This window comes from Lithobates pipiens, unplaced genomic scaffold (genome assembly GCF_037356315.1).
Source record: "Lithobates pipiens isolate NorthernLeopardFrog02 unplaced genomic scaffold, aLitPip1_a1.2 Scaffold_13, whole genome shotgun sequence".
Classification (NCBI taxonomy): Eukaryota; Metazoa; Chordata; class Amphibia; order Anura; family Ranidae; genus Lithobates; species Lithobates pipiens.
The window spans coordinates 272,892,234-272,905,507 of NW_027507718.1; the positions used below are offsets into that span (position 1 = coordinate 272,892,234).

Below are 13,274 nucleotides of genomic sequence, written 5' to 3' on the forward strand. Positions count from 1 at the left end.
TTTGTCGCCTGAAACACAGGTTGTTTTCATCCACTAGGAAACCACTTTTAGGTTTCATAATTTAATCACTTCATAACGCTACATTTTTTGTTTTCACATGTAGTTCAACTTTGTTTGTTTGAATGTTAGCAGCTAAGTTTGTTTAAGTAAGCACAGTGTTTTACCTTCTTTATCTATACATCCAGTTTTTGTCTGTCAAAAATTTGTAATCGGCTGTCAACAGCAGCATACTAACAATTCAGTTTTTCTGCTGAGTTTTTCCTTCAGATTTGCCAAAACCATATAATATGAGGTCAAACCTTAGGAGTTTTAATTTGTATGCAATCAGGCAGGCCCCTGCACTAAATGTTTTTGGTAAACCTGAAGGAAAAAATCAGCAGAAAATCTGATAGTGTGTATGGGGCATTAAAGTTTAACCTCATATTCTATGGTTTTGGTAAATCTGAAGACAAAAATCTGATAGTGTGTATGGGGCCATAGGCTAACATGGAGGGGTGTTTAGAGGCATGAGAAAAAAAACTCAGACACCCCTAGGAGCAGCTGTAAAAATGTCTTTTTTAAATGTAACTGCCTACTCTCAAACTGCCATTTGAAGTAAAACACATAGCCAAGTATTGTTCTCCACAATTTTTGTGCATTAAAAAAAGAAAACAAATACAATTAGACATACTATCTGCCTATAATACTTAATCAAAAAGTGCATTTTATGCATCCAAAAATATAGAAAATATACCAAATCAAATCATTATTCAACCCAAAAAAATTATGTCAAAGCAATTACTCCGAGGCCAATAATAAATAGCAAGTTATCTCCCCCGATTCCACAACATGTCTGGTTGACGAACGGCCATTCAGAAATGAACTGAAAAGCGCAAAATGAAAAGCACGAATCAACACTCACTAAACTTTTACTAACACGAAATTAGCAGAAGGAGCCCAAAGGGTGATGCTAAAGAGCTGAAAAACAATGTAGTACCTCACTACGTTCATGATTGTTGGCCAACAATTATGTGCCATGTGTATGCAAGACAAGCTTGGGCCAACGCCCTTAGGACAAAAGTCCACGGTTTTGTTGGCCAACAATCCAATCGTGTGTACGAAGCTTAACTCTTGTGAGAGTTTGCTAGGAAGGGAGGATGCGGGGAGTCATAAGAGGGCCAATGAGAGCTGCAGAGCTAGCCGTGTGTCTTTGTAAATCCAGGAAGTGAACAGGCAGCAGCTTTAGCTGCCCACAGTAAAAATGGTTGTAGCCAGACTTAGTGGGGGGAGATTTCTGCAGCATATTTGGCAAGTACAGAATCACAGTATATATAAAATAATATGCAAAGTGGTTGGAGGGAAGCTTCAGAATGGCAAAGATGCTTTTATTACCTGCAGTTCCTCTTGGAGCTTTGATGCTCTTGAATTGTTTAAGTTTGGTCTGTTCTTTATATTAACACTTTTATTTTATATTTTTGGCTGAGTGGATCCAATAAAAGCGTGGAGAGATAGAAAAGGAGTGAATTGTGTGGGTGACTGTGGAAAGATTTTGCCAATTTTGTTGGTGTTTTTATTTTTTATATGGGGAGGGGCAGGTGGGACGGTTATATATAAAGTATGTGAAAGGGTTGGGGAGGTAATATAACAAGTATTTGGAATTTATTTTGAGCTATGTAAATTACTTCTTCAAAATGATGTTATGCAAGTTGATTTTATTTTGTGAAGTTTTAAAAGTTTCCCCTTCAGTTCGTATTTTTTTAGCAACTGTAACATTTTGAACTTCCTGTTTTGGTGACAATGGACAACAGGACAAATAGAGTGAATCCCCCCCAGCAGGGACAAAATTGGTCATGAGGGAACTGAGCACGATTGCTTGCTATTTTAGTGCAGCATAGGCAGAGTGAACAAAAGAAATTACAAATATACATTCCATGTATTGAGGCGCTGGCTATGTGTTAAAACGTCATAAGTGCGTATGTGAATTCATGCAAGTGAATCACAACCCAATAAATGACTATCACCAAGTTAATTCCAAAATGGCATATGCAAAAAAACTAATATGTAGAGAAACTCTTGTGATAAAAAACAAAATTTTTGAACAACAATAATAATAAGTCCTTGTATGTAATGTACAAACAAGATATTTGGGGGGCACGCCCTAAAAAAATGCATAAAGATGGTGCTGCCATAAGACCATACAACAGAACAAAAATATTACAGCGCACACATGCAAAACTAACATTTACCTCCAGCAAGACTTTTTAAAAACACCTAGACATTTTAAAAAAAAAATTATCAAAAAATATGGGGATTTGGTCACACCATATTGCTACATGGTGCTTAAGCCCACTTACTGTGACAAAGTACCCCATGATTAGTGGGTCCTACGCTATCCATATTAGTTTTGCATGTCTGCCTTTTATGTAATGTGTCTCTTCAAATCCACTTCTTTTAATTTCACCATGTGTATATTAGTGATACATGCTGTTCTTAATACATTGTGCTCTTCTTAAAGTGGTTGTATACAATTTTTTTTTACTTTTACCTACAGGAAAGCCTATAATAAGGCTTACCTGTAGGTAAAAAAAACATCTCCTAAACCTGTACGGTTTAGGAGATATTCCCCTCGGTATGCGGCGCTGACTGCAGCGGCGCATGCGCACAAGGGGATTCTCGGCTGAAAGCCCGGCAGTGGCCGGACCCGGCCGGGATGAAATCTCTTGCACGCATGCGCGGGAGTGACGATATCGTGGCTCCGGCCACTCACAGCACCGGAGCCGCGATACCTGGAAGAAACACAGAGGGAGCATGTCAGCTCCCTCGGCGTGGATCGGACCAGATGTCGGGGCCTCGTTCTAAGGTAAGTATTTCATAATGAGCTAGTATGCACCGCATACTAGCTCATTATGCCTTTTCCTTTGCAGGTAGAAAAATAATGTGCACCACCACCACCACCTAAGTTAAGGGGGGCCACTGACCAGATCGCTTTGGGCCACCAGGGCCCTCACCGCTTTTGAGGCTTTGGTCTTTATGTTGGGTATATCTTGGACATCCGCTCACTGAATTGTATCCTTTAGTGTTTCCACCAGGATTATTTAAGACTGAGAAAACAATACTCCATAATCATGCAGTATGTTTATTAAAATAGGCTGATAAAATTAAAATAGCAATGCACTGGAGCAGCACACACTATGCGTGTCTCTGAACCGGCGTGCGTTCCACCTGGGCCTTGAAACTTCCTCCACTATTCAGACCTCCATATTTTTCACCAGAAGGCGTCATCAACACATAGCCATGCTGGCTCAATACATGGAGTATATATTTATAGTTTTTTTTGGGCATTAGCCTAAAATTGAAGGCAGAGGTAAATCATTGTCAGAAATTGCACAATGGGGGCGTCACATTATTTTTACATTTCTAGTCAAAATAAATTACAAGCTCACTGGATTTCTGGCAGGTACAACAGACACTTGCAGCATGTTTCAAGAGACAAAACATTAGGGTGTGAATGCATTGTTGAGTTATACCGACTTTTTAAAATGTTGTTCATACATATAGTTAAAGAGGAATTTCACTTGGTTTAAAAAAATAAAAGTCAGCAGCTACAAATACTGTGGCTGCTGACTTTTCAAAATCAGGTACTTACCAGTGCATGAAGCCCAGTGCTGTCTTCCCACAGCCATCTTGGGATTGAGACCTGTCTGTAACTTCCTGAGGAATCATAGCCGAATCCCCATTGCTCATGCACGAGATTGCATGGTACAGAAAGACTGGCCCTGTAGCCTCTTGGGACATATGATGTGTCCCAGGAGGCTGCAGGTGGGGCGTGGGCAGGACAAGCCAAATCAATCTCACCTAGGTGAGAATTAAGGAAGTGGAAGAAGGTACTGTACCTCTCAAAAAAATTATATTTGAGTGAAGGTCCACTTTAAAATGTACTAAGAGAGTAAACTAAACTAAAACATTTTTAGAAAACAAGCCAGCATAAGGTGCCAAAGGGTATTCCATCTTTTATTTCCTCATTGATCCTTCCATGGAGACCCTGGTCCTGCCCCCAAAATGTAAATACCAGCATTCTGTTAGTGAGAGCATAGACATACCATACCTCCCAACATTTTGAGATGGTAATGAGGGACACTAGCAAACGTGTGTAGGCATAGGACATGTCCCCTGCCACACACCCTTAAAGGAGAATTAACCCCCCCCCCCCCCAAAAAGGTTAATTAAATCCACAAGGGCTTTTTTTTACCACTACTATTCCTTTATATTGGCTTTTAAAATTGACAAATGCAGCAATTTAGAATTTGGATGAAAGGTTTAGCACTGGGAAACACTTTTTGAATGATAAAACGTGCATTTTAGATACAACTATATAGATCAGACCAAAATGAGGGACACATGAGGGGGAAGGAGGGACAGAGGGACAAATCAGGGACAGTCCCTCAAAATCAGGGAAAGTCCCTTCCCTTGAAATCAGGGACAGTTGGGAGCTATGGACACACCCACAGGCTGATTGGTGTCAAGTGGACCTATTCGGCTTCGGCATGACTAATCGTAATGGGGGGTATGAGTTCCTGTGCTTCACTTTCAGAAAATGTGTATAGGCACGTTTGTGGGGTTCCCTTTCTGGAGTGCTTAGAATCGTTCAGTAGTGAAATATAAGTGATACCTTTTCCACTCTGATAATATTAGTATATATTTTATTACTACATGTACGCTTTAATAAAGAACATTCAAAATACTAATTGGTAAAGAGAGTTTGCTACATGCGTCTTATCTTTCTATACACGTATTTACCACACAGAAAAATATGATTTGCCTATCTCTCAGCACCTGACAAAAGACACAGATGAATGAACGTATATATTTCAGGCAATACTTCATGTTGTGTCACTTTTTTAACCCATGTATACAAATTTACAGCAACTTCTTCTTTGTTGTGCTGTACACTTTCAGGAAGTATGCTCTGTTAGTTAATAACGCCAGGAAAGGGAGCTATAGATTTCCTGCAAGACAAGTCCACTGAACAATAATTTACTGATCAGGCTGAAGACTGTATTTTTTCGATATTGGCTGAACCGAAAATGACAGGTATGCTTTTGTTGAAACAAATCTAGTGTGCTTGTAAAGTTATATTCTCATACAATGAACAAACTAAGGTTTCCTTATTAGAGAAGTGTTGGTTTACAGCAGCATAAATGCAGACTACGTAAAAGTCACTTCTCTATATCAATATGAAGCTGTATTGGAATACCAGTGTATCTTGTAATGAACGGTAGATGTTGATGAGGTTTAGGCATTTTCTTACTCGTTTGCTCATATCTTTGTAATGATACCAAAATGTTAATTCTGCCATTTTTTTTTCTATTTTCTATCAATCATTATATTTCATTTACCCTCTTTCTGTCTCTCTACATCTGCCTTTCTCATCCTTTTAACATGGAGGAACCCTTGAAAAAATAATTCTGGTCTCAAGAGTTACCTGCTTATAATTACTATATCTACAGTTCAGCATATATTGGTGTAATGGTAACTGGGAAGAATGAACCTTACGTTATGGTAATAGGGAAAAATTCCCCCGTACAGATAGATAAGATCATTAGTGACAGTGGTTACTTATCTTTGGGGTAGAAATTGTGGCTTTGCTGAACCTAACCTAGCATCTTCTGGTGAGACTCTAGAGTTCCACGGAACCCTGGTTGAGAAAAGCTGATTTATACTGTACATTTACGTAAAAAAGGAGGCTATTGCACGACTTTTGAAGTAAAAGTGCCAAAATAGAATTTATTGGGATCATCATTATGGTAGGGTATAGCTTAAATTGGAACAAATGCTTTTTGTTGGGCTTTCTTCAGCAGTCCAGTAAATGAAGGCTTACCAGAAAAGCATGACTCGTGTTATATAGAAGTCATGTATCGCATATCTGATATCAGTAATGTAAATGCTTCTTTTGTTGACACAAATACTACAAGATACACTTATTCTAGTTTCTACCGTGTGTGTTTGTGTGTATATATATATATATATATATATATATATATATATATATACACACACACACACACACACACAGACACACACAAGGATATATGTATATGGATATGTATATATATATATATATATATATAAATTTAAAATTAAAATGTTGATATGCAAAATTTTAAAACGTGGAGTCCATTCACACCTATGTGTTTTAATGTATGTCAACATCTGTACATACCGTAGTTTACACATGTACCATGCATACATGTACTGTACTGTAGATCTCTATGTTGTCATTGTGTATTTAAAGAGCATATTGATATAAACAACAGCACATCAAGTTACATGATTGTTAATAACACACATGAAAATGTATTCAAAATAAACATGAAAAAGTGTAGACCAAAATTCTTTTTGTGAGTTCAGTAACCAATAGAAACCAACAAGAACCTGTCATGTGCTTATCTTATTTAATTGCTCTGGGTTGCCCACTCAGGGATGGCCCCTTAGGAAATAGAATTCTTTACTGAATAAGCAACAGATGTAACAACACTGAAGTGTTGATGGATGTTTCTATTGTTTTAACAGGAAGGGATGCATGTATCCAAACACACAGTGTCTGCATTCAGATCAGTGCACCCACTACTATAGGTGCTCTCTGGTGAATGCAGATGCACCAAAACATGGCTCTGCATACAGGACCTGTCTTACCTGTCTGAGTGAGCCATTAGGGGAATTTATCAAAACTAGAGCAGACAGAATCTGGAGTAGCTGTACATCACAACCATAGCTTTCATTTTCAAAGCTGAACAAGCTGAAGTTAGAAGCTGATTGGTTGTCATGTGCAGCTGTTCCAGATTCTGCCTGCACCAGTTTTGATAAATTCCTCTCACTGTGTTTTGTATTTTTTTTACCCCTTACTACTGCATTCTAAGTACAGCACATGCTTTGTTAAGTGGTTGTAAGGGCACAAGGTTTTATAGTCTCCCCAGCCCCACCTAATACTTACCTAAGCCCCCTTCCGATCCAGCGATGTCTTCCAGAGCCTTGGCTCTCAAGGGGCACGCACTTCGGATTGGCTTTTGGTAGCAGTGGGAGCCATTGGTCAAGTGGTTAAAGAGATGGATGTTAAAGCTGAAGCAAATCTAATAGGATAAAGAAAAAAATTCAGACCATAAAAACTGCCTAAGAGAAGTCTTGGAGTTGTACACAGGCTTAAGTTAATAATGTATTGAGCAGGAAAGCAACGAAAGAGAGAGATAATGGCTTTGGGTTTATTTATGTAAGGGCTCCTTCACACGGACGTGTCCGTGTACGGAGCCCGCTCTGCTCAGGAAGATGACAGATCTGTTTCTGCACACTGTGCAGGGACCGACCTGTCAGGGCACTGCTCTCCCCTATGGGGGATCGGATGAAGACAGACTATAGAGTCCGTTGTCACCTGATCCGATCCACAGATGGATGGAAAAATAGTTTTTTCCTCCATCAAAATTTTTTCGGTTCGGAGCGGGTCGGATGTCAGCGTACATGTCACCGCTGACATCCGTCCCTCCATAGACCTTTCAGGTCTGCCTAAAAAACTGACAGGCGGACCTGAGAGATCAGAAATAGAAGTGGGACATAAGCTGTATAGTGATCTATTGGGAAAGTGGATGAGCTGATATATTGTAGAGGTGACAATGAAGACATCATGAAATATTTTGCACAGATTTAGTTTAAGCAGGGGCTGGGGTAGTGGGGCACGAAAATGGGCTTAGTGGCAGGCATACAGGCAGTCCAAATCTTTTGTAAAAACAGCTCCCTCATACAGTATGTATTTCATTTGTGTACTTAGTTGTTTGCCTGGAGTCTTGCTTTAGCGTGATTGTAGCTGTTTAAGGTTTTTTATCTTCATGCATTCTATGCATGAAGGCAAAACCTTCAGTATGCAGCTCCCCCTCAGCCCCCTTAATACTTACGAAACTTGATCCTGATCCAGCGATGTCCAGGAGAGCAGCTGCTCTCCTGGGCCTCTGCCTCCTCATTGGATGAAACATGGCTGTTGGTGGCGTTTGGGCACCCTAGGGTGATATTGGAATAAACGTATGTAGCTGCTCTATCCTTCAGCAACAAAGCCTTGTGGTGAGTGTTCAATTTCTCTTTTTGGTGGAAAGATTCTCACACTTGTATTTTGAAGCTGGTCCCACAGATGTGGGGTGAACTTTATTTATCGTATTCACACAAGAAGTTGCACTGACTTGGAGTGAACAGTTTGTTTTCAGAAATTAAATGGCAATGCTCATGATTAGAATACAATAAAAAAAAAAAAAAAAAAATATATATATATATATATATATATATATATATATATATATATATATATATATACTGTGTATATATTTTTATATATATATATATATATATATATATATATATATATATTTTATTTTATTTTTTTATTCACGAGCGTTGCCATTTAATTTCTGTTACATACGAGACACATTACTTTCTTTGGTTTGGGATGAAGATGAGCATCCTCCCAGTACTCCTACGTGGCGTGCTGCGATTGGCTCTGACCTGTGCTGCTAGGCAACGGGATGCCTGGTCCCCTTGATTGTGTGTCGCGATCGGCACACATCTCATTGATGTGCCCGATCTCTGTGGGGCAACTGCACATTGAGGGGCTTGCTGGGGACTTTATTAATGAAATAGTACACAGGGACACTGCCTTGATGTGCATAAATATATGTTTGTTTTACAATATATTATGGCATTTTGAAGGGAATATGACATCATGTGACATCAGAGGAGGGGGTGTAACTTCTTTCCTTGATTTTGATTGGTGGTAGTTCATTTATATTCTGTTTCCACTGTATGCACTCTATCACAAGTCTGATGAAGGGTCCTACATGGCTCAGAAATGTTGCATTTATTCTGTTGTGATGTGATCTCTCTGCAATAAAAGTTTTGGACTGCAATTCAAGATCCACGGTGTGCTGGTGAACATGTGTATTTAACTGCTTTCATTGGTTTGGATGAACAGAAGTATACTGTACTGTACATTTCTCAGTTAGCATTACAACTTGCCTGCTTCAGGGCCATGGGCCTAATTTCTACCTCTAAAACTTTATTCATTGGTTGCAGAGGATAAATGTTCAGTGGAATAAGGGGGTTGTCTGTATGTTATGGTCATGTCATTGACCTCGTGATTCATTTCTTTAACCAGTTAAGGACCAGCCGCCGCAGTTGTACTGCAGCAGGTTGGCTCTCCTGGGCGAATAACTGTCATTGTACGTCAACCACTTTAAGACCATTAGGGGGTCCTCCAGCCACCCTCGATCACTCCTGAAAGAGACAAAACGGGGATCTGTCAATGTAAACAGACAGATCTCCATACTGTTAGGGGAGGATAGACAGATCTGCTGTTCCTACTGATTAGGAACAGCACTCTGTCTCCTCCTCCAGTCACTACACTGCCCCCACAGTTAGAAACACCTCCCTAGGGAACACTTAACCCCTTGATTGCCCCTAGTGTTAACTTCTTCCCTGCCAGTGACATTTACACCGTAATCAGTGGCTTTTTTTTTAACACTGACCGCTGTATAAGTGTCAATGGTCCCAAAAAAAGTGTCAAAGGTGTCTGATCTGTCTGCCGCAATGTTGCAGTCCCGCTAAAAATCGCAAATCACTGCTATTACTAGTAAAAAAAAAAAAATAACAATAAAAATGCTATACATCATATTTTCCAAATGCTATAACTTTTGTACAAACCAATCAATATACGCTTATTGCAAACCCATCAATATATTGGGGGGATAGATATAATAGCAAAAAGTAAAACATTTTTTATTTTTTTGAAAATTGCCTTTTTTTGTTTATAGCGCAAAAAAAAAAAAATGCAGAGGTGATCAAATACCATCAAAAGAAATCTCTATTTGTGGGGAAAAAAGGACGTCAATTTTGTTTGGGTACAACGTCGCACGACTGCATGATTGTCAGTTAAAGCAACACAGTGCCGTATCGCAAAAAATGGCCTGGTCATTAAGGGGACAAATCCTTCCAGTCCTTAAGTGGTTAATGGATTGGTACCGTGAAAAAAAAATGCATTTTGATGACATATGGAGTTAGTATACAGAGTCCATATTATTTGCAGGAGACTTTAATGTACTCCTCAATACAATGACTACACATAGGTGCTCTTTAACCACTTGCTTACTGGGCACTTAAACCCCCCTCAGTCCCAGACCAATTTTCAGCTTTCAGCGCTGATGCACTTTGAATGACAATTGCGCGGGCATACAACACTGTACCCAAATGACATTTTTATCATTTTTTTCCCACAAATAGAGCTTGCTTTTGGTGGTATTTAATTACAGCTCGGAGTTTTATTTTTTGCTAAACAAACAAAAAAAGATGCAAAAAAAAATAAAAATCATGTTTAATAGTTTGTTATAAAATTTTGCAAACGGGTCATTTTTCTCCTTCATTGAAGTGCGCTGATGAGGCGGCACTGATAGGCTGCACTGGTGGGCACTGATGGGCTGCATTGGTGGGCACTGATAGGCTGCATTGGTGGGCACTGATAGGCATAGTTAAGGCGGCACTAATAGGCACAGATAAGGCGGCACCGATGGGCACAGATAAGGTGGCACTGATGGGCAAAGATGGGCACAGATAAGGTGGCATGGATGGGTGGCACAGATGGGTGGCACGGATGGGTGGCACGGATGGGCACTGATAGGTACCACTGATAGATGGGACTGATGGGCACTGATAGGTGGCACTGATAGGTGGCTCTGATAGGTGGCACTGCTGGGCACTGATGGGCGGCACTGCTGGGCACTGGTAGATGACACTGATGGGCACGGATATGTGGCACTGGGGTGCAGCACCTTTGTTGAGGCAGATTGTGGGCACTGCTGGGTGGCACTGTGGGCACTGCTGGGTGGCACTGTTGGGAGGCACTGTGGGCACTGCTGGGTGGCACTGTGGGCACTGCTGGGTGGCACAATGGGCACTGCTGGGTGGCACTGACAGGGGGCACTTACTTTTTTTTAATGTGGCACTGGCAGGGGGCAGGTGGGCACTAGCAGGGCTGGCCATAATCGGGACTGATGTCCCGATCATGGCCGCCGGTGATCGGCTTTTTTTTTTTTCCTCGCGCTGACAGCGCGAGGAGGAATAATAGCCAATTACCGGCTCCGTTATATCACATGATCAGCTGTCATTGGCTGACAGCTGATCACGTGATAAGGGGTCGGGATCGACCCCTTGCACGGATCGGTGATCAGGCGAGTCTCATAGACTCGCCGATCACAGAGCGCGCCGCGTCAATAGACGTAGTCCCGGAAAAGGAGATCCGCACTGTAGCCGTCATTTGACTATAGCGCGGATCTCAAGTGGTTAACACTGTAACTAATCATTCACAAATTGTAGCCAGCTGAATGAATCTCCCCACAGTGCAAAAAGGCAGGCTATTGTGCTGAATCTATGTCCTATAGTAGCTGCCTGGACTTCTGTGGCTGTAGTAGTTATGCTCTTGTAGTTATGGCAAGTAAGCATAGTATTCAACATTCCTTTATATTTTACACCTTTCGTTTACATTTTCTCCACATTATTATGGGGACCAAAATGTCTGAGAAGATGACAATAGATGGGACAAACTATAAAAATTGTCTTGTATTCATATGATTTAAAAAAAAAAAACGTGAAAAAAAATGGCCTTGTAACTGCTCAGTATCCCTGGCATTGATATTGTTTGTTCAAATCAAAATACTGAACAGTGAACACTATTATTATAGAATACAGTTATTTGAGTGCAGTGTTTTTATTTTTCTCATTAATGGTCCTATAGGTGGTAAGCATACGGGCTCATTCATACCAGCAGCTACTGTGTCAGGAACAGTGCTGTTACCACCTCCTGTGCTTGCCTCCAAGACTTCTCCAGAGCTTCTCCCAACTTCTGGAACTCCCTGCCCTAGTATGTCCAGTCAGTCCCTACCCTGACTACCTTTAGGCGATCCCTGAAAACTCATTTATTCTGGAAAGCCTATCCCACATCCACCTAAGAACTGTACCTGAGGCACCTCCATCAGATCATTCCCCCTGGCTATTACATTTTGTACCACCTCCACTTTAGAATGTAAGCTCTATGCGCAGGGCCCTCCTGTACCTTCTGTATTAAACTGTATTGTAATTGTATTGTCCCCCTCTACATTGTAAAGCGCTGGGCAAACTGTTGGCGCTATATAAATCCTGTATGATAATAATAATAATAATAATGTGCTGTTTTCATTGATGCACTGCAACTTTTTTTCTTTATACTTTATTGAACTGTCACAAGGTGACATTCCTTTAACACCACTTCAATACCGGGCACTGTCGCCCCTTCCTGCCCAGGACAATTTTCAGCTTTTAGTGTTGTCGCACTCTGATTGACAATTGCGCAGTCATGCAATACTGCGCCCAAACTCAATTTTTATATTTTTCTTCCCACAAGTAGAGCTTTCTTTTGGGGGTATTTGATCACCACTGGAGTTTTTATTTTTTGCTAAACAATCTTAAAAAGAATGACATTTTTGAAAACAAAAAAAGGTTTTCTTCCTTTCTGTTATAAGAAAAAAAAATTCTCCTTCACTGACGGGGGCACTAATGAGGCGGTACTGATGAGAACTGATAAGTTGACACTGATAAGGTGGCACAAATGGGCACTGATGAGGAGGCACTGATGTGTAGAATTGATCAGCACTGAAAGGCAGCACTGATATGCAGCACTGATGGGCATCAATAAGTGGCACTGATATGCAGCACTAATGAGCACTGATAGATGGAACTGATGGGCACTAATAGGCGGCTGTGATGGGCACTGACCGGCGGCACTGATTTACACTGATAGGCAGCACTGATGATGATGTACTGATGAGGTACTGACAGGTCTTACTGCTGGACACTGAGGGGCACTGTGGGAGCACTAATTGGCACTGATATGGGCACTGATTGGTACCGACATCCGTTTCTGACTGGCAGGTGATGAGCACTTATTGGCAGTTGTGATGGCACATCTGATGGGGCTGTGCTAATAATGAATTTGCTGATTATCAGCACAGACCCCCCCCCCCCTCTGACAGGGAGAGCTGTCTAGCGGCTCTCCCTGTCAGCACGAACTGAGGAATGCCATTTATCGGCACTTCTTGGTTCACGCGATGATCAGCTGTGATTGGCATGGCTGATCGCATGGTAAGGAGCCTCCGTCAGAGGCTCCTTTCCACGATCGGAGATGCAGTGTGTCAGACTTACAAACAGCACCACGTGAGCGACCGCCGGCATGTTATCCT

At 41.0% G+C, this 13,274-nt stretch overlaps 1 protein-coding gene across 1 annotated transcript in view; it reads left to right on the top strand.

Moving 5' to 3' along the window:
- Positions 1-4,887: 4,887 nt before the first annotated feature.
- Positions 4,888-13,274, top strand: part of BANK1 (B cell scaffold protein with ankyrin repeats 1) — a 461,974-nt gene continuing 453,587 nt past the window's right edge. The window contains exon 1 of the mRNA XM_077476629.1: positions 4,888-5,070. Coding sequence (XP_077332755.1) covers positions 5,064-5,070 — 7 coding nt within the window. The 5' untranslated portion in view covers positions 4,888-5,063. The remainder of the gene's footprint in view (positions 5,071-13,274) is intronic.